Source organism: Pseudopipra pipra, chromosome 22 (assembly GCF_036250125.1).
Source record: "Pseudopipra pipra isolate bDixPip1 chromosome 22, bDixPip1.hap1, whole genome shotgun sequence".
NCBI classification, from domain to species: Eukaryota; Metazoa; Chordata; class Aves; order Passeriformes; family Pipridae; genus Pseudopipra; species Pseudopipra pipra.
Genome location: NC_087570.1, coordinates 6,187,982 through 6,214,916, shown reverse-complemented (window position 1 = coordinate 6,214,916; position 26,935 = coordinate 6,187,982). Strand labels below are relative to the sequence as shown.

General features: G+C 55.5%; 1 protein-coding gene across 4 annotated transcripts in view; it reads right to left on the bottom strand.

Annotated features, from left to right (window-relative positions):
- Positions 1 to 26,472, bottom strand: part of EPHB2 (EPH receptor B2) — a 122,915-nt gene extending 96,443 nt beyond the window's left edge. For 2 of the 4 annotated variants that reach the window (XM_064678705.1, XM_064678706.1), the window contains exon 1: positions 26,301 to 26,472. In XM_064678705.1, the coding sequence (XP_064534775.1) occupies positions 26,301 to 26,385 (85 nt within the window). In that variant the 5' untranslated portion in view covers positions 26,386 to 26,472. The remainder of the gene's footprint in view (positions 1 to 26,300) is intronic. The other 2 variants (XM_064678707.1, XM_064678708.1) reach the window with 1 other exon arrangement.
- Between the last annotated feature and the right edge of the window lie 463 nt (positions 26,473 to 26,935).

Sequence of the window (26,935 nt, the reverse complement as noted above, 5' to 3'; positions counted from 1 at the left end):
GTGTCAGGGTCAGGAAAGCAACTTTGGAGTTGTTTTCTGATGGCAACATCAGCCCCAAGACAACTATTTGCTCTCAAGCAGCTCCGTGGTGTGTTCAGCACCGCCCTGGGACCAACAGCTCCCCTTTCCCCTCCCAGTGCTTTGTGGTGGGCACCACACAGGGACAGTGCAGTCCAAGGATGGGCAGTGATTTTGTAGCATCCCAAAGGGACAGCAGAAAGGAGCTCTGGGGTCTCTGTCCAACCCCATTCCCACCATGAGACAGGGGGCAACTCTGGGAGAGCTTCAGGGATGGAGATGTCCCAGGGACTTGCTGCAAAGGGATGTGGGCACATCCAGCTGCTCAGCAAACCCTTCCTGGACCAGGAGGATTCTAAAGCACCTGGTGCAGGTGCTGCCTGCAGAGTGGCCATGGTGGCTCTACAAGCTCCACTGCGGGATCCATCCTGGCCCCCCAGACATGATCACCAAATCCTGGGAGGAGAAACAGCCCACAAAAGCCACAACAGTCGCCCAGACAGCTCAGCCAACATCTTGGCAGGAGTCAAACCAGAGAGATGACCAGGGCATTAGCCAGGATATAGGAAAGCAGAATGAGCATTGGAGAGGGTGAATCCAGTGCTGGAGCTCTCCAGGCCAAAATCCAGGTGGTTTGGCCCTGCACCCCTCATGCTGCTCTGCACCTCTGTACCTCCCTGCTCTGCACCTCAGATGCTCTGTGGAGGTGCAGCAACAGGGAACCCCCTGAGTAAGCTTTGAGGATAAAGCAGCAGAGGTATCAGATGCAGCCATGAGCTTGTGGCTCCTCTGCATCCCTCTGCACAGCCAAGGCCACCTCCAGCCAGCACAGACACAGGATGGCAAGGACAAGCCATCAGGACTGTCCTATAGGCAGGAGCAGAGGTGGGGAAGGACAGAGTGGTGCCACTGTGCAGTGGGCAAGGTCCCTATTTCATTCCTCAGTGGAGAAGGTCCTTCTTTCGCTTTTTTCACTGTGGGTAAAACCCCCATCTGTGCCAGGAGGAGAGTGCTGTTCTCCAGGGAGCTGGGGGATCAGTGAGCACAGAGCACCCAGTCCCCTTGCCACCATCAGCACCGCCAGAGCCTTCCAGCACAAGGTACTGAAGTGACACCACAGCAGCTGGGACTGCCTGTGCCAACCCAGAGACACACACCCAGCACCTGCAGACCCTAAGGGGATGACACATCCTTGAGCCAGGCTGTGTCTGCACCCCAGACCTCCAGTGCTCTTTGCATGGATGCACCTCAGGGGCCCTGGGTGGATCCTTCAGCTGCATCCCTACTCCCTCCCCATCCTGCCAAGAGAGAGCATCCCTGCATCCTGTGAGGATGCAAAGGATGCACAGGCAACCTCTAACAGCTTTGCAGGGTTTAGGGTTTGCTGCCTGAGCCTCATAAAAGTACCACACTTCCAAAATTTAGGGTGACCGAGGTGTTACCTGACACCAGCCTTGACATGGGAAATCAGGCGAAAAGTCCTGTGCAGTGAATGCCCCATCCCCCAGATTCCCTACTCAGCATGAAGCAGCCTTTATAAATCAATGTCTGCAGGAGGAAAACATGTGAGGGAGCAGCAAGTTCATCCCTCCCTTGCTGCTGCACTCCCGGTGATCCCTGAATCCCACAAGTGTGATGGGATGGAATCTCTCCAGGGCTGATGTCCCCATCCACTGCTCAGGGAGGGACTGTGTGTGACCTGTGGGATGTGCCTGAGCACTCAGGGATGCCCCCAAACTTCAGGAAGCACTAAAACAAGAGGACACTTCTCCCATTTCCCAGCACTGTGCTCAGTCCTCTGGTACCCCAGCACCCCTCTCCTCTCCCATGCTTCCAGGACATGGAGCCCCCCAGGAGCATCCCAGCAGGTCCTGCTGCTGCCATACAAGAGCCTGAGCCAGCCAGTGGCCACCCTGCACTGCTGTCAGTGACCCTGGAGCACAGGGGTGCACAGGGAATTATGGCAGGAACATGTGCAGCCTGGGCCCAGAGTGGCCACACTGATGTCCTCGAGACCAGACCTGCCCACTGGGCAGAGCACGAGGTTCCACTCACAGCTCTGTGTGTGGGCACCACGTCTCCAGAGCACCTCAGCACATCCCAAAAACACTGATGAGCCACCAGTGTCAAGGAGAGCCCAGAGGCTGCAATGTCACCACAGCACAGATGGGACCCTCAGGTTACCTGTCCCCGAGGTGGGGTTATAACAAGGTGAGCACAGCCTGGAGCTGCCAGTGCTGTCAGGCCTACAGGAGGTTCCTCTTGCCAGAACACACCCCAAATGCATAAGGCAAGGCTCCCCAAACCCCACAATCTTGGTAGGCAGAGAAGGAAGAACCAGCCAGTCCCAGCCCTGACAGGAGGGCAGGGTTAGATTGGATATTGAGAAGGAATTCTTCCCTCTAAGGGTGGGGAGGCCCTGGCACAGGTTGCCCAGAGAACCTGTGGCTGGCCCACCCCTAGAAGTGTTCAAGGTCAGGCTGGACAGGGCTTGGAGCAACCTGGGCTAGTGGAAGGTGTCCCAGCCCATGGCAGGGGCTGGAACAAGATGAGCTTTAAGATCCCATCCAACCCAAACCATTCTGGGATACTCTGATTTAAAGAATTTGGTGAAACCTTAAAGCTGTCCCACTCCAAGCATGGGACATATTATAATATTCCCTATATCACACCAGGGCAGTGCCAAGCCTGGCCTCAGCTCCACATGCTCACTGTCCCCATGCCATGATGTCCCCAGGCTGGGACTGATCCCAGGGATAGTGTGCAAGGAGCAAAGCCCTGCACCACAGAGCCTGGGAAAGAAGGCCTGGAGGGCTGGGAGAGGCCGGGGGCAGGGGGGAGCATCCCTGCAGGAATCAGCTGTGCTGGCTGCCCATAGCCAGCTGCCTTTCCAGCTGGGTGTGAAGCAGGACGGTCAGACCTTTGGTGCCTTTCATCCCTGGTAACTTTTTTACCTGCAGATATCATGGATTTGCTCAAAGTCACTCTTGTGACAAAGCCCCCCAAAGCAAAAATGTGGCATTACAGAGGCACAGATGACAGGAGGGGGCACCCAAAGAGCTCTGCCACCCCCAACCAGGTGTGTCTTGTAGGGTGGCACTTGGGATGGGGCTGAGCAGGCGATGCTGTGCCCAGGAGCAGAGCCCTCCCCAGCATTCCCTACAGAGCACAAAGCTGGCAGCTTCTCACTCAGTTCTGGGGAAAGCATTTGCTTTGGCCAGCCCACCCCCACCAAAAACAAGATGTTTCTGCTCCTCACAGAGCAGAGAAAATCAGAACCTGGAAAACACCACGACAAAAGAGCTTTGCCCCCTCTTTGCTGCAGGGGAAGGGGTGGGGAAGCCCCTGGGTGCTGACCCCCCCCAGCCAGGGGGCAGTGGGACCCCCCCCCACCCCTGGGCCAGGGGCTGTGGGCAGCAGGGCCAGCTGTCAGGGTTGGGGGTGGGTGGCAGCCACAAGGACGGGGAACAAAGGCCAGTTCACGGCTCCATCGATCCGAGGTCAGACGGGTGAGGAGAGAACATCTGCTCTGGCCCTGCCCAGCGCTGGCACAAGGACCTCCTTGGGGCTGTACAGGCAAGGGCGAGTCTTTCAGAAGGAGGCAGCCAATGCTGCTGTCAAAATTCCCAGGATAGAAAGCCCCAGGAGTCCTGGTTTGTGCCCAGGAGCTCCACAGGGTAAGTGCCAGGCCGTGATCCATGAGGTCGTGTCCAGGTATCTCCAGCCTTACACATGAAGTGTCCAAGGCCAGGTTGGACCGGGCTTGGAGCAGCCTGGTCTAGTGGTAGGTGTCACTGCCCATGGCAGGGGGTGGAACCCAGGCTACCTGGCCATCCCACCAGCCCAACATGTGCCCAGGATGGCTGGAGACAGGAGAGGAGCATTGGCTGGACAGAAGAGCCCCAGAGGTCAACACCAGTTTATGAGAAATCAGTCATCTTTTGATCTACAGATTCGAGCACTAGCAAATCGACTCTATCCCTGGGTGAGCTGCTGCACAGTTAATTAGACATGTTATTAAAAACATGCTCCTCTACCAGGCCGAATTAGTCCAGCTTCCAAGCCATAGAATCCTGCCCTGTCTAATTTAACAGACCTTCCTGATTAACAACCCTTCCTGCAGGCTGGTACCAGCAGACAAGGCAGCAGACACTCCTCAATCTGCTGGATAAAGCCAACAATGGGCAGGTTTCCACACCTTGAGTCATGACCATTAAACCAGTTTATTTTTATTTTGATTCTTCTTTGGCTCTGGACACCATAAACAGATCCAGAGGAACCCAGGGCTGGCCTCTGGATCAGCAGGATAGAACATCCAGGTGTATCCTGGCCCACCAAGCAAGGACATGATCAGCTCTTTCACTCCAAGAATACCTGATTTCCAAGGTGTTGTCAGAGCCAGAGACTTCCTGATTGTCCTGGTTATGTCCCATAGCTGTGGACCACCCTGTCTGCTCCCAGATACGGTGTGGCCATACTCAGACTAACTTCTGTTCCCCTGATGCACCAAATTGTCTCAGGTGTAACCAATCCATCCCCTCTGCCCTTTACTGCTCTCCCAGCATCAGTAGTTGCTGCAGATGGGGAACTCCTTAGCAATGCTGCCCAAAAAGTGCTGATCACCCACTCGGGGTATTTTCCTCTGACCAGTCAATTTTAAGCCCTGCCAGTACACACCTGTAAACCCATTTCTTGCTGGAGCACTGTGGTAACCCCACCACCACTCCCTCCACTCCTAATGCTGCAGAATGGTACATAAAAGGTGTGAAAGCTGTGTTTACCTCTGCAACAACTCTTGGGGTGACTCATCTATCCCCCAGCTTGAAAGCATCAAGTGCTGCCCACGCGCTTCCCTCCATGCTGGCACCCTGTTTATAACCACATATCCACGGACATCCTTACAGCCAGCCTGGGCTGCAGGGCTCTCCTCAGGGCATCTTTGTGTCCCATGATGGTGCAGAGCAAGTCCTGCTGCTGCTCTGTTCTCCCAAACCCCACATCTGAACATGAGGGAATGGCTGGAGCTGTGTCAGGGGAGGTCAGGTTGGGTCTCAGGAAAAGGTCCTTCCCCCACAGGAGGGTGCTTGGGCACTGCACAGGCTGCCCAGGGCAGTGGGCACAGCACCAAGGCTGCCAGAGCTCAAGGAGCATTTGCACAAACAGAGTGGGATTGTCGGGGTGTCCTGTGCAGGGCCAGGACTGGATGATCCTTGTGGGTCCCTTCCAACTCAGGATATTCTGAAATTCTATGAACCCCACATCTCCCCCTTGAAGAGCATTGCTGTGAACTCATTTCCTCCCTTGGCTCACATCCCCACGGGGTTCCACAGCTGACTGTTCCATACCCAGCTGTTTCACCTCACAAGAGCCACCCCAGCTGACCCAGGGCCTCGTGGGGACCGTGCAGGCTGGCAGTGGGACCCAGCCCTCCCCACCACCCCGACCCCCCGCCGGCTGGGAGCCTTTGCCTCGCTCCAGAGGCTTTTATTGGAAACACACAGTCACCAGAGGCTGCAAGTGGAACCCATTACACAGCATTTAGTTCGTATCATTTGTATTTCACAGCCAGAAACCCTCCTAATTTCACAGGGAAACGGCGATTAAAAACCCTGCTGCGGCCAATGGGGAGGGACCAGGTGGGAGAAGGGATGGGAGGGAGCATTCCCAGTGCCAGGATGGACCTGCTCCCACACCTGGACATCTCTCACAGCCACAGCCTCTCCCGCCGCATCCTCCACACGTGAGATGCTGTTGGAATGCAGGAGGAGGCAGCTCTGCTACCTGCAAATAATCACCCTCGTCTGACTCAGGAGAAGCTGGGATAGGATTGCAAATTGCTGCTCCAAGGAAAAAGAATCCCAGAATCCCAGAATGGTTTGGAAGGAATCTTAAAGCTGCCATGGGCAGGGACACCTTCCACCAGCCCAGGTTGCTCCAAGTCCCGTCCAACCTGGCCTTGGACACTCCCAGGGATGGGGCAGCCACAGCTTCTCTGGGCAACCTGTGCCAGGGCCTGCCCACCCTCACAGGGAAGGATTCCTTCCCAATATCCCATCTATCCGTGCCCTCTGGCACTGGGAAGCCATTCCTGTCACTTCATGCCCTTGTGAAAAGACCCTCTGATGCTCTCCAGCGTTTAGTGCAGCACCACTCCAGTGAGGAATTCCAGATGTGCGCAGACATTTCTAGTTTGTGCACACAAAAACGTTGTGAGCCACGCCTTAGAGACAAGTCAACTTCTGGATTAGCTCCTTTCCCACCTCCTCCCTGGTGCTTCTTTCCCCAGAGCTCCAGGACAGGAGCAGTGGGGGGCCGTGGCCAAATGGAATCAGCACCACCAGGCAACGTTATTTGTGCACCACCAGCTCTTGGGACAGAACAAGAAAATGATCAAAAACAAAGACACAGTTTAAACCCTGAATGTGGCCATTCCCAGAAAGATGCAAAGCTCCTTTTCTTTCTTCTTTTAAAGAAAGAGCTGGAAGTAATGAAGGGAAAACACAGCCCCCACCCACGCTCAGCTACGTAGAAGGGATCTCATCTCATAAAACAAGAAGTGACTCATCCCATAAAATGAGAACAGCAAGTCACTCCAGGATGGACATCTTGACCCACAAGAGACTTTTTAAAATAAAAATTCTGACTTGGGATGTTCCAGTTGGACATTAACAGATGATTTAGGATATTGTTTCCTCAGGAGGGCTGTCTGGGGACATGGGGGATCTCCAGCACTGGAAGCTTCCAGGAACTGGCCCTCCAAATCCACAGTTACCCTGATCACTGCTACAGCTGTGGCAGCAGGACCTTGGGAACAGGAACACCAGAGCTAGACATCTGTTTGATCACAGATGGAGCTGCCTTGTTTTACTGATGGACTGATGGAGCTGATAAATCTTTTTCTTGTGGAAGGTGAGACACAGCAGGATCCCACATCATTCCTATAGAGTGATCCCAGCCACTGTCTCATCCAAATCCCTTTTTGCTACCCCAATGTTCACTTTTTCTGGCAAGTGGAACTACAACATGCAGCTCTAAATTTTGCCCACAGGAAGGCTGGATGGAAACACAGGCTGGGAAACATCATCCAGACCCATCTCCATATTAACCACCCGAGGATGTGGGAGCCCCCTGAACCCACTGAAAACATACCCCCTACTCCAGCATGTTCATCTGTTGAGTAATAAAACTCACTTGGTGTGTGTGGGGGGAATAGCATTGCTTCCTCTTTGTTGTGTTTTGGAGAACAAATCCAGCAGATGCACCAGGCCAGCAGGGCAGGAGGAAGGGAGGGGGTCCCTGCACTAACACCAGGCTCATCGACACGAGACTGGTCCCCACTACAGGTCTGGAGCACAGGTCTGATGAGGAGCAGCTGAGGGAGCTGGGGGGGCTCAGCCTGGAGAAAAGGAGGCTCAGGGGGGACCTTCTGGCTCTCTGCAAATCCCTGACAGGAGGGGGGAGCCGGGGGGAAACTGGGCTCTGCTCCCAGGGAACAAGAGACAGAACAAGAGGAAACAGCCTCAAGTTGTGCCAGGGGAGGTTTAGCTTGGATATTTGGGAAAATGTCTTCACTGACAGGGTGATCTGGCATTGGAAGAGGCTTCCCAGAGCAAAAATGTGTGGGTGTGGCACAGGGGGACATGGTTCAGTGGCAAACATGGCAGTGCTGGGTTGATAGTTGAGCTCAATGATCTTGGAGGCCCTTTTCCAACCTTAATGATTCTGTGATCCTATAAACTCATCACCAGGAAGTTCTGCAGAAGAGGATGCTGGAGAAGACATCCACCCTGGTTCAGCTGAGCCCCCCCTGCACGAATACAAATGATAACCTGCTCAGGACACGCGTGTCAGGACATGTGCAATGACACACACAGGGGAAAGGCAACACGTGACAACACAGAGCCAACAACCCAGCTCTCAGGGCAGGGTTTCTGCCTCTCTCCCTGGTGCCTGGTACCTGTCAATATCTGTCCCTGTCCTGCTGTATCACACCCTGTGATCAGTGAGGTCAGGCTCGTTACATAATTTTAATGCACAAAGTGCAGTAAAGACCCCGAGGTCTCCAATTTTGGACCTCCTAATGACACTGAACGAGGGCTGAATCACTGGAATGGAAGCATGGAATTGCCCCAGCACTGATGACCTCAGCCTGTGTGGGCCAAAGGGAGGACAGGCCAAACCCTGAAATGGCTTTGCCTGTTGCTCCAAATGTATCAGTTTCCCCTATCTCATAAAATCCACCACCAGAATCAACCAGGAAACAGGAGCAAAAAGCACAAATGAAAACCAGAGGGGTCTGGGACTAAATGATCTTTAAAGTCCCGTCCAACCCAAACCATTCTATGATTCTGTAACTCAAAGAAAAGTTTAAACAACTGTATTTTTACATATGAAGGCAACCTAGGAAGACAAGAACTTCAACCCAAACCAGCCTCAGAGGAACAAACTGCTCGTGACAATCACACGTGCAAAGGCAATGCATGAGAAATGGAAGGAGAATAAGCACAACCCCTGTTTTATTGTGACTGGCAGGAAGTGAATAAGAGAAACCTATGGAAAAATCCCTGTCTGAAGAGAAGAAAAAGTTATGGTGATGTTATTCTTTTCAGCACATAGATAAAATGCTATGTAAAAAATGTTAATATTCATAGAAACATAGAAAAAAGCATTGAGACAGCTCAGGGCTGGTGGTGCTGTCACCGTTCTCACTCCTGCTCCCCTCCCAAGGTGATCAACAGGATTTTTACTCTCCATCAGTAGTTTTTTGCTCTCAGTTAGACCTTCCCTCGCTGTGGTTCCTGGTAACCGTGTGTGAAGGATGGCTGTGGTCAGCCAGTTTGTGTCTTTATTAGGAAAGTGGGATGTTATTCCACAGCCCTCCGGAGGACAGGGCTGCTTCCTCCCCTGAGCAGCCAGGATTCCTGAGCTCATACATAACTAACGACCCAGGGAACGTCTGGCTGTAATTCCTTAAAAATCACACACGTTTGCAGGCGTTTAGCAAATAACTGAGACTTTGGAACGGATGCGTCGGGACCATGAGGGGGCCAAACAACTCGGCTCTTTTCTCCACAGACAACGGCCCTGTGGAGGTGGGAGAACCCACAGCCTTCATTTATCTTCATTTCTGGCCGCTTCAGTGATGACACTTTTATAAACAAGGCCAAGGAACCGTGACCACATCAAATTCCTGCGCGACACCTCCACAACAGATCTGACAAAATCAAATCCTGGGACCAGCCATTAAGAGCAAACTGGGAGAAAGCCAAAAGAAAGCTCCCAAGCCTGGTTCCTGTGCTGGTCAAGGTTTGTAGGAGTAACTGGGCGGTGCAGCAAAGCTATGCAGCTCTCTCCAGCACTGTGTTTCCAGAGAGTGTCCCCATCCCCTTTGTCACCTCTCCTGTCTAAGTGATCACCACGAAAGGTAGAGCCCGAAGTCATGGACCTGATGAACTCAGTGGACATTTTGTGGACATTTTACAGGGGATGGTCCATAGACTAAGGGATCATAGAATAACTAAGGTTGGCAAACCCCACAAGATCATGGATTCTAACTGTTAGGCCAGGACTGCCCTTTTCACCACTAAACCACGTCCCCAGGTGCCACATCCACACGCCTCAGAGCACTTCCAGGGATGGCAACTCCACCACTACCCTGGGCAGCCCATTCCAGGGAATATCTGTGTATTGTATCTGTGTGGAGCTGAGCTGCCAGCTGGGGTTAAACCACGGCAACAGGGAGAGGCAGAACTAAGAAAATCAAACACATTTCACAGCGACAGACCCAACAGGCTCCGAGAATTAACAAGCAAGAGCCCATGAGGGGATGCCTGGGAGAAGAAGAAGGCTGGTAAGTCCTTGAAGACACTAATGCAGAGCATCTCAGAGCAGAAGGATCACGTCTGGTGGATGCACCAGGATTACAACGTGAGGGAATGGCAGGCACTCAAGGTCTCGCTCGGTTTGAAATCACTTCTGGAAAAATAATGAAAAAGCTGATGTAATTCCAATCATAAAGAATTAAAGAACAGGAATATGATTAACACCAGTCAACATACTTCGAACAGGAAACAGCTCTTGTCAAACAAATCTGATTTCATTCTTCACTGAGATTACAAGCTGGATTGGTGAGAGGAGTCGTGTACAAGGCAGGAGAGCGTCTTGAGTGGTGAAACCAGGAGGCATGAGGGCAGCACAGGGAGCAGAGCTGCTGTGCCAGGCACAGCCTGGGCCCCACATCATCAAAAAACATCCTAAATAGATTAAGAACTCATTAGCAGGCAGGTTCCAAGTCATAGTTCCCAGCACTGGACCTCGGTGGGCTCTGCAGGAACCAGCCCCAGGTTCATTTTTGCCTTTACAGTCAGCACTGCTGAGGTATGGAATGCCCTTGCAGAGCATCCTCAGGTGAAGGATATGGGATTCACCCTTGGCGTTCACCACATTAAAAACAACGCTTCTCTTTTAATGCAGTTGTTCATTTTCTCCAGACAGTAACAACAGAGAGAAAAGGGCCTCCAAGGACAGGCTGATGATTGAGACCAGCCAGGCAGGTGGGCTGAATTGCCTTCAGCAGGGTACTGAGGCAGGGGGGGGGCTTGCTTCCAGCTTACATTAGAAATCTCATTTTTGTGATGATGATTAAATTGATCAAATCATCCTCGAAGAAAATTTAGGGGTTGTACAAACCTTAAAATAAATTAAACTCTGTTGGGTTTAAACTCAGCGTTGGAAAGCCTGGTCTCCTCCAGCAACCACCCCTGGAGCTGGTGTGGCTCAGCAGATGTAAGCACCAGGAAAAGCTCCAGATGATCCCAGTGACACGGTGGCACTGATTAGGGACAGCCCTCTGTGCCCAGCTCTGGCACCACAGCACAGATGCTGTTCCCACCTGACAGACGTTCCTCGTGTGTGAAACAATGGGATGGCTTCAGTCCCCTTCCAGGCAGGCAGGTATCACCCACAGGACTGCCACCACAGCTGGGAACCCCTGGCAGCCAGGAGGATTAGGGCTCTTCCTTCCCCTCCATAGCATAACTGTGGTTTTAAGGTTTCCAGGAGATGACTGTCCCAGGCAGGAGCATCAACAGTGTCCCAGAGATGAGCAGCCCCAAAAGACAAGCAAGGTGTGCACACCTGCCTCAAGGATGCAGCAACCAGGATAAGGAACAGCCTCAGCATCCCCCCGGGCATCCATCCATTCCCTTCCCCTTTGGCTCCCCAAAGGATGAACAAAACTCAAACCACCTCAAGAAAGTCCCATCAATGCTATTAAACTGGGAGCTCTTCCATGGCAGGCATCACACGTGAAGGGGAAGGGGAAGGTGAAGGCAAACCCATGGCTAGAAAAGACCATCTGGTCCCTAGACCAAGCTTTAGAATTTTCAGAAAGTTTGGGGAGCTTTAACTCAGGAGCATTACTCAGCTACAGCAGAGACAAGACAGATCTGTAGCGTGCTGGGAGATGGGAGGAGAGTCCCAGGTCCTCGCCTGCCCCAAAGTTAGGGAAAACTCTCAGGCAAACAGCAAATCCCTATGGAAAAAGCCCTCAGCAGTGGGGAGGGAGCAGCTGCTGTTGTCAGTGCCTCCTGGGCTCGTCACGGCTGCCTCTCACCCAGCGCCTCCCCAGCCGGATCCTCTGACATCCAACACCGCCTCTTGCCAAGCCAGCCCAGTTGGGTTCCCCCACTAATGCAAGCAGAAAACCCATCCTTTGGGGGCTCCTTTATATCACTGCCTCCCCCCAGAAAGGGCTTAGTCAAAGCAAATGCCAGATCCATTAAGTGCGAAGGACCTCACAGCCAACACAGGAATGCTGGGGCTTGATGGACTGTTTATAGAGTCTTTTATAGGAAGGATGGGTAACCTAATCCCAACTACAACATTTTTTATGCTGCTCTGTGAGGGTTCAGCTGTGATTAAACTGTTGGCACGGTCCCATGGCACATAAAACCATGGAGACTGGCAAGTCTCATCCCCACCAGAGCCCTGTGAACGCAGGCGGCAAAAGTATTCCAAGTATTAAAGGCTGGCGAGCCCCACTGGGGGACATCCCAGCTCCCACCTCCCAGAGCCTGGGAGACCAAAATAAAACATCTCTAGTGAGTATTTACTCCTGCTGCAGCCCAGAGCAGGGCAAAGGATAACCACCCCACCAAGACTCCGTCTGGGTGCAGGAGATACAACAAAACCGTGCTTCCAGCGATGGAATTCAATGTCCTTCTCCCCCAGAAGCAGCCCAGAATCGGCACAGAGCCCTCCACCACCCCCCTAAAAGACCAAATAAAACCCACAGCAACATTTTCTGCTCGGTTAAAACACTTGATTTTGAGCCAGCCTCGCTAAACTGAGATGATCCAAGTTGTGGCTCACCCGCTGTCTCTACCAGGCTGATGCTCCATGGCTGTAGCTCAGACCATGGTCCCCAGCATGGGCAAAGTCCTCCTGTGGAGAGGGTATCCAAATGCTCCAGCAGATGTTGACCCAGAAAACCAGGCCCACCTGGGCCAAACCACTGCCAGGGTGCTCAAATTTGACTGTCTGAGAAGGAAATAAAGCCTTAGGAGGGGGGGAGATTGAAAGGGCGGGTACTCCCAGCCAAGGCTTGTCACGGGGTCACACCAACCCAACACTTGGTGCAGGCAAGCCAAGCCCCACTCCAGTCTCTGCTTAGCTGGAAATGGGAAGAAGGGCTGGGGCAGGGACATCAGACCAGCAGGGTCTCCCCCAGCCCTACTGGCGGGTGGGATTTCTTCAGGGAACGTGAACACGATGTTTGTTTCATTTTATTGTTATAGAATTGGAACCGAAACAAGGTTTTCCTTTTTTTAATTTACATTTTTTTGGCTCTGTTGATTCATCCATCAGCTTGTCTGCTCACCCTCATCATACTTCCCTGGCACGATGCATCATCTCCCTCCTGGCCACCACACACTCTCAGCCCAGGTGGGCTCCCACCATCCACGTTAGCCCATGGCCATGCGAGGTGGTCTCTCAGAGTTCCAGCTCTGGAGCACACAGAGCACAAGAGCAGACCATTGACTTCAACCCCTTCTTCTGCACTGAATAAAAGCCACCAGCACCTCAGAAACCCTTGCTGAGCATCCCCACCACAGCAGCCAGGAGAGGAACATGTCCCCCCAGGGCTTTTTCTGTGGGATGGGAGTTTGCCAGCAGTTTTATTTTAGCCCTGTGTGAGTGTAGGGTACATTCCTGCCACTGAAGGGAAGGACAGCCTGTGGTGGTTTTGGGTGCCATCACCTGAGCCCGTGCCCCTAATGGGGTTCCTCCTTCCAGCACAGGCAGCACACTGACACACCATGGACAAGCACCTTGATGGTGACACACAGGGGTGGGCACATCACCACGGCTTGATGAGCTGTCAGAACCCCTGGGAGACCCAGAGAGGGGCTAAGCCCTTCTCCACCCCTCTGGCCACCAAGGAATTCAGGGCTGGTGGACACCACACCCAGAGCTGACCTCATAAATCCCAGTTTTTTTCCTTTCCCCTCCGTAGCCCACACACCAAGGACCTCCCAAACGCACAGTAAAATGCCGGGTCAGCCTTCCAAGGGCTCAGCACCCACAAGCAGAAGCCCAGGTCATATTTAGGACACTCAAATTACAGGGCAAGGTTTCTTCTTGAGGGTGACCTGCTTGGCTTCCCCCAGCACGAAGCCACATGGGCAGCCCCTGCCATCCCACCCAGAATGCCATGGGGACATGTGGGCTCCACTGGTCCCTCCTGTTGGTCACAAACGTGCTACTCCCAAACCTACTGCAGCCCCTGGCAGTGCCCCTACACATCCCCTGCTTTCCAGTCCAAAATTCAACCCCTCTCCATGCAGCCCCACCTTTCCTTGCCCAGGGACTAACAGAAACTGGGAGCATCAAAGCAACACCGAGGGACACAACAGGGAGAGGTTGAACTTCACCCCCAACCCCACAGATAAGGAAGGATGGGCTCCTGCAACGGCCAGGAATGAAAGGGAAGCCGCAACGGTCGAGTTGGCTTGCTCAGTTTTTGGCATGAGCTCCTTTTCCCGCCTTGTGCACACCCGTGAACTCTGTCCCACCAGGATGGAGACAGCTCAGTGGCCCAGAGTGGCCCTGGATGCACCCTCTGGCAAAGGCTCACCTGCATCTCCTGCCTGTCCCACAGTCCATAAACCAGTGGAGCCCAGGAGACCCCCCAGCAACCTTTGAGTGGAGCAAGGTTTAGCCAAACCTGGGAAGAGAGACCAGTAGATACACAGGAGCAGCTGCCAGTAAATTCAGCATTTCCAGAGGATGTTTGTATCAAAAGCTGCTGCTCTGCAGCCAGAACAGGTGTCAGTCACAGCAAAATTTTGTGGCAGCTATTCAGTGTGATGGCATAAGAGTTTGACAGCAGACCAAAAAAAAAACCCAAAAGCAATGTGAGCAGCTCCTCTACTCTCCATTTCACCCACAGCCATGGAAAAAGAGAGGTGAAGAGCCAAAAGAGGGAGAACAACACCAGGTGTGCCAGCACTGGCTCCAGAGTAGCAGCAGCAGTGCAGCCACACGATGTAGGCAGCTCCCCAGCATTGGTGATGCTCTGAGCAGTCCCATGGCAGTCACAGCACTGTCTGTCACCCAGCTGGCAGCTCCCCAGCACTGGTGATGCTCTGAGCAGTCCCATGGCAGAGTCACATCACTGTCTGTCACCCAGCTGCCACGGGTGGACTGAAAGCTGCACCCACCTACCCCAGGACAGTTCCATCACCCCTGAACTGGCCTTGTCCCCCCTGCAGACTCACAACCTGCCTCCTGCCCCGAGCTTTACATTGAACATGACACGGAGCAGATCCTGTTCAACCTCTCCCACCAGCCAGAAACTGACCCCTAATTAGCCAACATCCTAATTAGCACCCTCCCTGCACCGAGCCTGCTCCCAACTGCTCTGCAGCTATCCAGGACTCTCTGAGGTCCTCCAAAGGTGACAGGGGATGGGGACAAGCCCTGAGGCACTGAGCACTCTGCCCCTCCAGAGCAGCTGGCACAGCAGCTCCCCCAGCCCATGCCAGTCCCACTGCTCTGCCATGAGTCTGATCTCAAGGCATTTCCACACAGCATCACACAAACTCCCCTCCCGAGCCTCCAGAGCGGGGCTGACATGCAGCCAGGATGGGAGAAGCCCAGGAGGGTCCTTGTTACACAGGGAGTATCCATCTCTCTGCAAAAGGAGTGGGGCTTTGTCCCAGTGTCACAGAATTACAGGATGATTTGGATTGGAAGGGACCATAAAAACCATTTCCATGGGCAGGGACACCTTCCACTAACCGAGGTTGCTCCAAGCCCCATCCAGCCTGGCCTTGGACACTTCCAGGGAGTTCCTGCATGGACAGGGTGGCTCCAGGAATGCATTTGCCCATCTTGCCTGGAAACTGCCCCAGGTGGGGCTGCCCTGCTCTGCCTGCCTTGATCCACTGCCTCAGCACTGTGCCCCATGCCAGGCAGCACAGCCAGCTCGGGGAGATGGCACCTCCATCCCACCACCAGGCAACCAACACTGGGTGATCAATGCCCTGCCACAAGCCATTCGCCACATCCAGGCACCTGCTGCTCTCTGCTCCCTAGGGAATGAAAACACAACATCCCCACCTTGCTTTCCCCACCAGAGAGATGCCCAGGGAGCCACGTGCCTGCTCCCATCTACCACACAGGTGCCACAACGTGGCTGGGGACATGAAACCAGCGCTCAGTCACCTGCAAGGGCACTCTGCAAACAGCCTTGGAGCTGTCGGGATCCTGCAGGAGAGATCCCGGAGAAGAGATCCGCGGGAAATGCCTTCCCAAAGCTGGCATTGCTCAGTGAACTCTGTGCAGCCCAGCCAGCCCCCAGCCCTGCAGGCATTGCTCAGTGAACTCCCCGCAGCCCGGCCAGCCCCCAGCCCTGCAGGCATTGCTCAGTGAACTCCCTGCAGCCCAGCCAGCCCCCAGCCCTGCTGGCATTGCTCAGTGAACTCCCTGCAGCCCAGCCAGCCCCCAGCCCTGCTGGCATTGCTCAGTGAACTCCCTGCAGCCCAGCCAGCCCCCAGCCCTGCGGGCAGCCCGGACACCTCGTTCCATTCCATCCACGCTGCCCCCCAGGTCACTCATTTCTCCCCCTCGCTTTGTCCCCTGATACCAGACAGGCTTAAAAGTAAAACAAGGCCGAGATTTATGAAGTGAGGCTCCCGGCAAAGGTTTCCGAGTCGCAGTTGTGGGGCCTGGAAACAGGATTACAAGCAAAGCAAATCATGAAACGCGACCGTAACCTCGGCACGGCGAGACGTGACCCCTCACATGCTCCAGCCCAGCTCCCCCCTCCAAGTGTGTGGTGTACACCAGCTGGGGCTGCCTGGCTACCACGGCCCTCTCTGTGATGGCCCAGGGCTTCCTCAACTCCCCTCTGCTGCTCCCCGCTCGTCTGGGTGGCCCAACCCTGATCCTCAGCAGACTTTCTGCTGTACCTTGCCTCAGACCAGCTGCACAGGTGTTTGTCAGCCCAGAGCACTCCTAGTTCTCCTTCAACACCACAAACAGCTTCTTTGGACACACCCTCAGAAGTCCATGGTGACCTTTATTGTGCCTTCCACTGTCTAAAGGGGCTCCAAGAGAGCTCGAGAGGGACTTTTTACAAGGGCACTTTTTACAAGTGACAGGACAAGGAGGAATGGCTTCCCACTGGCAGAGGGCAGGGTAGGATGGAATACTGGGCAGAAATTCTTGGCTGTGGCACAGGCCCTGGCACAGGTTGCCCAGAGAAGCTGTGGCTGCTCCACCCAAGTGTTCAAGGCCAGGTTGGATGGGACTTGGAGCAACTTGGGATAGTGGAAGGTGTCCCTGCCCATGGCAGGGAGATGGAACTGGATGAGCTTTAAGGTCCCTTCCAATCCCAATCATTCCATAATTCTATGATTCTAGGACCAAACCCTCCTGGCTGAATCATCAGTCCCACCCAAAAGTCTGGACATACACTGGACATACAAAAAGCAAAGCTGGCAAGAAAGATGCATCTCATGAGGAAGGATTGAAGTCAAACTCATGGAGGCATCACCCTGTCCATACCTGGGGACAATGAGCTGCAGAGTGACGGGAGCCAGAAGCAGGGAAGGATGATGCCAGCTACACCCAGGGGTACCAGCCATGGCCACCAGCACGTGCCTGGAAGGAGTGGAGAGCAGTGGATGCAGGCAGATCTAGGTCGTGGGAGGACACACACACCCCAGCCTTGAGACCAACCACACACCTGGAGGGACTTGAACAGCCCATTCCTGCCTGGTTTGTCCTTGACATATCGTGTCCAACCCTCCAGTCTCAGTGAGCAACCCAAACCAAAGTGCTTGGGTTCAGTGGCCACTCTGCAGGAACTAGTGGCCTCCTGGGAGGCTCAAAGAGCAGGACCTCCTCTGGAGACCCAAGAGCAACTGAGGACTCCCTGCTCCAAGGCAGAGTCCTCTGATTGTCCTCTCTTGCCCCAAGACACTCTAGGACAGGCAGAACCTGCATTGTCACACCATAGTGAAGCATCAGATGCTTCTCATCTACAGCCTGTGCACGAGGACTGTGGAGGATGGAGACCCCTTCTCTCTCCTGCCTCCCTCTGCTGAAGTTGTCCAGGCTCAGAGAGGGTTTTGACATGAGGTCCAGGGGGTCTGTCCCCTGTTTGACCCTCCTCACCCTCCCTGGTTCCCCTCTCCTCTGCCTCTCAGCAAAGCAGTGCTGCAGCAGCCCCCTTACGTGGGTCCCTGCAAGCCACAACAAGGACACTCAACCAGAGCTCACCAGGCTCCAGCAGGGCCCCACACACTTGGGGACACATTTTGGGAGCTGGGGTGACACTTCCCATGGTGAGGACTCAGCCCACTGGCAGACAGACAGACTCCCAGCTGGGCACAGGCTGCCCCACATGTGATAACTCTCACTGGGGACGTCCTCCAGCCCGCTGCAGACTGGGTGTCCCTGTGTCCCCCAACACCTGAGTGGGAGCAGAGGGGATCCCAGACCTCTGCAGTCATCCCCACTGCCTCCCCCTCCTCTCCCAGGCCGGGGGCTCGGCAGCCAGAGCCCATTGTTCCCTTTGTCTGGCCCTTGGAGCAGGAGCTCGAGGCGTCACCTGCACCGCTGGGACGTTCACACGCTTGGCCGCCCTCGCCACCCCTGACCCGCTCAGCCAAGCACCTCCCCTGGCCCAGCCTTTGCCCCCCCCAAGATGAACCCTGGGCTGAGGGCAGCTCCTCTCCTCCCTGCAGCTCCAGGCAGATGCTCTTGGCCTCCAAAACTCCAAGCAAGGTGAAGATGAGCACCCACAAGCGTTTTCCAGGGGATGTCACCCTTGCCTGGCCATCCTGCCAAAATCAAGAGCCTAAAGGTGTTCCCAGACCCAGAGAGTTCACCATCGTGGTTCACCAAGGCCATGAGCCCCCAGAGCAATGTGGACCTCCCCAGCACTTTGCCTCAAAACCTGCAGATGGTCCTGAAAGCCAAACTGGGAGCTGGGGGGCAACAGGACCCCACTGAGCCTGGGCATCCAGTGTGGGAGCCTGGAGAAGGCACCTTTCCCTTGGGACTGACCTCAAACACCACACCAGCCAAGGGAGGGTGAACCAAAGGAATTCCTGGTTTCCATCCCACCTCCAGCAGTGCACCAGGATGCTCAGGGAGGAGGTGTAACAAGCCCCCCAGCACCAAGGGCTTCCTGATGCCCCCCAGGACCCAAGGATGGGCAGGGGTGGGGCTTCACTCTCCACTGCTCCTGAGTGAGGGGAAAAATATAAAATAAAGCATCATCACCCCTTCATCACCGTCTTCTTCACACCTCCTGTGGTCCAATGCACCTCTGTGCCCCCCCCCTTGAGCCCAAGCTGCATCTTTCTTGGAGCATCCCTCCCCTGTACCCCTCCTGTACAAGCATCTTCACCCCCATTCCCAGTCTTTCCCTGCTCAGAGTCTATGCTTTCAAAGAGCCATCCACAATGACTTTAAGATCTCTTTCTTAAAATGCTAATAAGTAATTTAAAGACTGCCACTGTGCATGCATGGGTTTAGGGTAATTTTTTCCATGTGAATCCCTTTTCATTCATCCCTGACTACATTTAATCTGCCACTTTATAGCCCGGCTATCCAGTGTCATGAGAGCCTTTTGCAATATTTTCAAGACAACTGTTGTTTTTATCATCCTGAATAATTTTGTATAATCTGCAAACACTCTGGCCTTCCCATTCCCACCCCTCTCTCATTTATGAATACATCACCCAGCACAAGTCTCATGCCGACCCCATCCAGTGGGAAAACTGACTCTTTGTTTCCCATTCTTTAAGCAGATTTTAATCCATAAGAGAGCCCTTCCTCTAAAATTACTGCTCTGGAGTCTCTCGGATCACCCAGGGAGATCATCTTAAAGGATGCTCGTCCCATTTACTCTGCCCCAAATATTCTCCTGCCATCGCTCCAGAGCAGTCTCCCAGCCCTGCCCTGGGAAGGAAAGCTCCTTGGCAGGAGGCCCCTTGGCCATGGCCATTTGGGGGGACACTGAAGTCAGTCCCCACCTTCCCCAGGGCTCCATCCTGCAGGTTTAACCTCCCAACACTCATTTGTTGTAGGGAAACTTGGGGGGATAAATAATTTCTTCTCTCAAGTTATTCTTCAAACTCCTCTCAGCCTGCCTTATATGGCTTCGCATTCACCATACCACAGTTTCTGATTTTTTTTCTATTTTCTCCTTTCAGATACCACTTCCACTTTCCAAAGAACATCTTTTTACCTCCGTTGACCTCCTCCAATTTGCCATTTAATCAAGTTTGCTTTTTTTTTTTTTTTTAGAAAACTCATGTTAAATGGCTGTGTGAATTTATTCTGAGCTTTAATTTAATTTCCTACATCATGGGCAAGTACTTCCCTATTTTAGCTTCTCCCTTTGGCCAGCTCCTTCACTTTGCCTCACTTACAGACCATTACTGTGTGGTGGCTTTAAGTGCTGGTTGTTTTATGGATGTGATGGTCTGACTCTAAGAGACATAAGGTGGAAAGAACATCATTTATGGGATCAACTGATAAAGCTTCAGCAACTTTTGGAGCTCTCCAGACCCTTTTTGTGCCCACTGGGAGACTGAACCTGCTCCCACACAGTCGACCCCATGTCCTGCACATTGTGTTCGGGTCTGATTCAGAGATCCTCCTCCTGTGGGCTCTCCAAAGAGCCACAACTGTTCCCAGCCACTAAAACTATCATTTCTGAATGTGACATTTAGGGAGGCACAGACCAGCCACAATTATAGTTGTGTTTTCTGCCCTCGTGGCCCATTTCATCTGTCTTTATGGCTTGGCAAATGGTGCCACACGTCCTGTCAGGGGGCATCACACCTGGTGCTGCTCCCTTCATCCTGAGCAAGGAAAATCAGGGATGGGCAAACAGCATGGCATGATTCTCACTCCTTCACCTCATCCTGTTTTCCTGAGCGGGCTGGCACATCCTGAACAGCCACCCCTGTGCCTGCACCCTGGCATAACTTGCCATGCATCCAGCACGTTCCTGAAACACCTGGCATTGATGTAAATCCGTATCGATACCTCCCTGCACATCTCCCAGCACCTCACAAACTCCTTCCTGCTGCCACTTGGCCCCCAAGGGGCCTGCCTCCAGCATTCCCAGTGATTCTCCTGTGCTCCTGCAACCCTGGGTACCAGACAGAGATACCTGCATGCTCCTGCATCCCTGGCTACCAGGCACGGATACACACATGCTCCTCATCCTCGGGTACCTGGCAGTGATCCCCTGTGCTCCTGCATCCCTGGGTACCTGGCAGTGATCCCCTGTGCTCCTGCATCCTTGGCTACCAGGCATGGATATACACATGCTCCTGCATCCTCGGGTACCTGGCAGTGATCCCCTGTGCTCCTGCCTCCCTGGGTACCAGGCAGGGATACCCCTGTGCTCCTGCATCCCTGGGTACCAGGCAGGGATACCCCTGTGCTCCTGCATCCCTGGGTACCAGGCAGGGATACCCCTGTGCTCCTGCATCCCTGGGTACCAGGCAGGGATACCCTGTGCTCCTGCATCCCTGGGTACCAGGCAGGGATACCCTGTGCTCCTGGGTACCAGGCAGGGCAGAGTGATCCCCCCGTGCTCCTGCATCCCTGGGTACCAGGCAGGGATACCCTGTGCTCCTGGGTACCAGGCAGGGCAGAGTGATCCCCCCGTGCTCCTGCATCCCTGGGTACCAGGCAGGGCAGAGCCCTCTCCCAACTCCCCCCGCCCCGTGGTGCCTCTCCCTCCCTCCCTCCCTCTCGTGCCGCCCGTCAGCTCCTTATCGCGGGAGGCCCCACGTTACCCCTTATCTAAGGGCTGAACTTTTGCCTCCGAGGATCTCCCCGCTCCCCCCATCCCAACGAGATCCAACACTGTGCCCCGGCCGCTCTGCAAACCAGCCCCAGGTTTGGGAGGGATTGCACACCAGAGCGGGAGCCGACAGGGGTCTGCCTCGGTAAAAACGGGCTTTTGGCGGGATGGGAACTGCGTTCCCAGACAGACTCACGCCCAGCACCCATCTCGGCAGGGCCAGTGTGCCGGGAGGGGCCCGTGCAGGAGCGGGGGGGTGAGGGGTAGTCAGACTCTCCTTTATCCCTCCCTTCAAAGCGCTCAGGCCTCGGGAGCTGTCGCAGCATCCACTATTTACCCAGCTCCTCGGGAGGGTTTCGTGGGTGCCCACTCCTCTCTCCAGCCAGCTCAGGTATGTGTACACAAACGGCCACGACTAGTGCAGGCAGGCCCTCAGCCTGTCTCCAAGGGAATTGCTGCTCCCATCCTGGGGGACAGCCCCAACCCCTTGGAAGCATCTTGGAGGCACAGACACACCCCCTTCACAGCCCCACATCCCTCTGTGTGGTGCCCCTGGGGGACAGTGGTGGCCATGCCAACCCCAAGCCCTCGTCTCCTACCACCCTGTCCCCTCCAGCATCTGCTCCCTACGCCTTTGTCACCCAGAGAAGCTGGAAATTCAGCAGGGGTTTTGCTGCTCCCGCCTGGAAAAGCCATGGAGCAGACTGGCAATGGCTGCAACACGGACATTTAAATGAGGCACCGATTTATTTGTTCTCCAAAAGGAGTTTTCCCTGTTGCTGCCCCTGTAATGCAAAGGGCAGGTGGGTGCAAGGAATGTGCCTCGTCAAAAATTAACCCAGGAAATGGAGGGGAGGGGAGGCAGCAGCAGGGAGGCACAGGGCTGACCTGAAACCACAGGCTCTGCTCTGCTCCTCAGTCCCATTAGTTCAAAAAAAATTTGTTCCCAGCCTGGTCTCAGGATGGTGTTTGCAGATCTGAAGTTAAATCACACAGGAGGGATCAGCTTCTTGACAGATCCTGGGTTTTTCCCTGGACCTGCTGCTCTGCCATGTCCCTCTGGAGCGTGCTGGGCTTGCCAGGATGCTCCTGCAGCTCCTGTGGTCCTGGCACACCTGGAATATGCCACCTCCCTGGAGCACCAAGGTCAATGCCCTGGTGTGACTGTAACTCTGAAGGGGATGGCTCAACTCTTCCCCCACAGAGACCACAAAGCCACATACGAGGAGATACAAACCAACCCTGTGTCCACTGGCATCCCCCTGCACCCCCAGGGCCTGAAGGAGGCTGTGGGGTGCTCAGCAGCAGGTCATGACCATGGGTACAGAAGAGGAGACCATTTCTGAACACTAAAATATGTCATAGTAGACATGAAATTAAATATACCGTATATTACAGAACCACAGAATATCCCACGCTGGGAAGGACCCACAAAGATCACCCAGTCCAACTCCTGGCCCCGCACAGGACACCCAACAATCCCACCATGTGCCTGAGAGCATAAGACATATTATGTACATTATAATTAACTACAAACTGAAAAGTCCTGTCTCCAGCTTGCTCAGAGGACGGGCGGGGACGTCCATGTCCAGCACCTCAGCCACAGCATGCCCCGGGAATACCCCCCTGGGGAGTGGATAACAGCCCTCCCACCCCAGCGTTCCTCTCCAAGCCCAAAGCTGGGCTCATGATTAGGATTGCCAGGCACAGCTGATTTCCCCTATCGAGTCCCCTCTCCTGTGATGCTGCTTCCCAGCAAAGCTCGTGGTGGGCAATGGAGAACCGTGGAGTTGGAGCCCAGCACTGCCCGTGTTGTCGGCCCCAGGCTGCCCAGAGCCTCTCTGACAGCAGGGCAATCTCCTGTCTCCTCTCGCATTTTTGGCACCAGGCTGGCTCTCCTCCAGCCCTCGGGAAAGTTGCCAGCACCGCAAGGTTTATGAAAAGTTAACTCCAGCGGGGCAAAGAGTGCCGGCGGTTTGGTTTTCCCCCCCTCGCACGTGAGTCAGACGGGCTGCTGATTTTAAAATGCCTCGGTGTCCTTCCCAGCTCCCCCCAAAACCCCTCGGCAGAGCCGGTGCTCCGGTCCGTGCGCGGCACACGCGGCAGGAATACAAAGCGGAGCCGTTAGCGATAGCAGCACTACCAACCGGTGTGGGATCCAGACCCTTCCAGGACTCCTTTGTTCTTGACTTTCTGGTTTGGGGTTGGTTTCTTTTTTTTTTTTTTTTTTTTTCCAAAAAACACACAAAAAAAACTTTCCTTTGAGAAGCCTGAACTTTCTCAGCTGCAGACACATTACCTTCCAACTGCCTTCACAACTATAGGCAATTCCTAACCTCTGCTTTATGTACGTTGTCATTCACCTCCCTGTTTTCCATATTGATTTATGTTTTACGTTCTTTTCACATTTCCTTTTAACAGAGCCGGTTTTAACCAAACAGCCTTCCCTCCCGAGCCCAAGCCACGCATTCTGCTGGCCAGTGAGTAATCAACTTCCAATTTCCATGCACACTCCTGTTTATATTTCCTTCCCTATCGGCTTTGTTTCTAATTAAGGTTTGTTAAATGCAAGTGAATATATAGCGTACAGAGAAATATAAAGCATGTAGATAAATAAACACCCCACACACAGCCACACTGACTAAGGCTATGCTTTCAACCACGGATCCCAAAGCACTTTGTCATGTTCATTAACAAAACCTCGCAGCTCCCTTGGGAAAGACGCTTGGATTATTTTACGCCTTGTAATTAGGAAAACTGAGGCACAGAGGAGACAAGTGAAATTACCAGCAGTACAGAAACGTTCTGTGGCAGAGCTGAAAACAGGACTCAAGAGGCAGGATCCTCCAGCATTGTGGTTTTTCCCTCAACAAGCCTTTTTGCCCCCATTTTGGCCCTGGGAATTTGCTGGAGCTGGTGATGGCAGCGTGGAAGGCATCGCCACCGCGGAGGTGCCTGCGGCCGGGGGGACGTGGTGGGGTCCAGCCAACACCTCCATGGGCAGCAGCTGCTGTTGGGTCAGTCTGCCCACACCACAGGGATCCAGAGCATCCAGAGGTGCAGGTGGACACCAATTCCAAGCACCGTGGGAAGAGGTGGCTCCCAAAAGGAAGGAGCAGAGGCACACCAGGGGACCTGCATCCCACATGCCTTCACCTTGCCAGCTCTCCAGGTGCCTTTTCCAGGAAGGCTGGGCGTGGGAGCTGGCTGCCCACGCCAACACTGCGAGTGACCATCATAACCCCACAGCACACACAGGGCAAGAGGCAACAGCGGGGGCATGGGGGGACCCCCTGAACCCAAATCCACACAGTTGGCTCCAGCTGGGAATGGCTGCTGGAAGCACAGTGCAGGGTGCCCGTTGACCACCTCCACGGGCACGTCTCCACCCATGTAGGAGCACCCTTACGGAGACCAGCTCCGGTGGGCAAAACACCCCACCAGGAATGGCCACCCCCTTGCTCCCAGATACTTTCCCCATCCCTTGGGATGTGCCCTGGCACTCGTGCATCCAGTGCCCGCTGCTCCTGCCATGACAGTGGAACAGTCACTCACGTCTCAAGCACGCGCGGAGGAGCCCCCGGGAGCCGGTCGCTGACCCCCAGCACTGCCCAACAACCTCTCCTGCGGTGCAGGAGGGGCAGGGTGGGGTGGACGTGTCACCTCGTCCCCGCACAAGGCACCTGGCTCTGTCCCCGCTCTGTCCCCGCTGCAGTTGGCAGTGTTGGCTGGGCACGGCCAAGCCCCGCTGGCCAAGCCCAGACCCCGTTGGAAGTGTCAAGGCCACCAGCTGATCGGGCCAGACATCCTGCATGGACACATACGCTCCCAAAAACATCACCCCAAACCTTCCCCCCCCATAATTAAAACCATGCTGGGCTCATTTGAATACCAGAGCTGGCGAGCGCTCTCCGCTGCAACGTAAATAGTCCTATTTATGCCAAGCTCCCATATTGTAAATATCACAATGTATAGCTGGCCAACCCATGAGTCATCTCCCAAAACTCCAACTTAATAAATGGTGCCTCATCCACGTTCCAGACAAACACTGTCCATGCGGCTCCCACCGCCCGGCGCGCCCAGGGCCAGCAGTGGCCACCCAGCCTGCCCACGGAGCCCAACAGAGCCAGAAAGACAGTGGAGCCACCCAACCCCTCAGACACGACCCTTCCACAATGAACCCACGGACCGCGCCGCTCTGGGATGAGCCCGTTTTTGGCCTGACACCTTGCCCTCGCCCCTGCCCAGCCCAGTTCTCCGCCGCTTCCCAGGGTGTCCACGCAGCGGGCGGGCAGGAGGAAGGAAGGAATAGCTGGGATGGTTTCGGAGATGGGAAAACGAGTCGTCCCCTTGCCCAGACCCCAGCACGGGGCTCCCACCCAGCGCCGTCCCCACGCACCCAGCCCTGGAGCTCCCACCTGCCGCCTCGCTCTGCTTTGTCTGAGCACCGGGGACCTCGGCGGGGAGCTCGGCTCCTCCCGGGGACGCCGGGAACGCCACGGCGCCAACGGGGAGCCGGCCACCAGCTCCAGGATGCCGGCGAGGCCTGGTTGAGGGGCGCCCCAAAGACTCTCCCAAGACCAGCGGTGGGGCGGCGAATCCCGGGCATCCCTGGGGGACGCTCCGTGGTACCCAGGGATGCCCACCGTGGCGAAGGGATGGCGGGGAGAAGCGCGGCGGGCCATCGGGAGGCTCCGGGGATGGCGGGGGGCACACGCGACACACCGGGGCTCCGCCGGCGACACCTCCAGCTGGGGCAGCACTTCCCCAAAACTTCGCCTCCCTTCCGAAGGGGGGGGGTGGGTGTGCGGCGGGGAGTGGGGGGGGGGAGGAGGCGGCCAAGTGCCACCTCCCCAAAAAACGGGGAAAACGCGGAAGGGGGCTCGCCGCACACACAGGGCCCCCCGCGCCCCTCGTCGCTCCCCCCACCCCCTCCTACCTTCCACGGCGGCGAGCAGGGGCAGGAGGGCGAGGGGGAGGCAGCAGAGCCATAGCGGCCCCATGGTGCGCGCCGGGCCGGGCATCAGAGGCGGCGCGGCCGGCGCTCCATGGAGGCGGCGGAGCGCAGAGCCCAGGAGCCCCTCGCTGGGGCCGCCGCCGGCGCGGGCACGGCCGCGGGCACGGAGCGCTCCGCCGGCCCCGCCGCCGCGGCCGGGCCGAGCCACCGCCGCCGCCGCGCGGGGGACGCCCCGCGCCGCCCGCCCCGCCCCGCCCCGGGGCCGCGCTGCCCGCGGGGGGAGGCGGGGGCGGCGGGCGAGGGGGCGGCCGCGCCGGGCCGGGGGGCGGCGGGGACCGGCGGGCCCCGGGCGGGCGAGGGTGGGAGGCGGGCGGGCGGGAGGTTCCCCCCGAGCCGCCCGATGGTTTCTCCCGGAGCTGTCGATCATCCAGAGAAAGCCGTGATTTCAGCCCAAATCCGCCTCGCTGCGCCGCCGGCACCGGGCGAAGGGGCGGAGGGGCAGCTGAGAGGCGGGGGGGGGATGTCCCCGGGGATGCCCCCGCCGCCCTTCGCACCGCCCGCGGTCGCCGCGGGCCACGGGCTGAGCATCCCTCCCGCGGGGCTGAGCCCACGCCGCT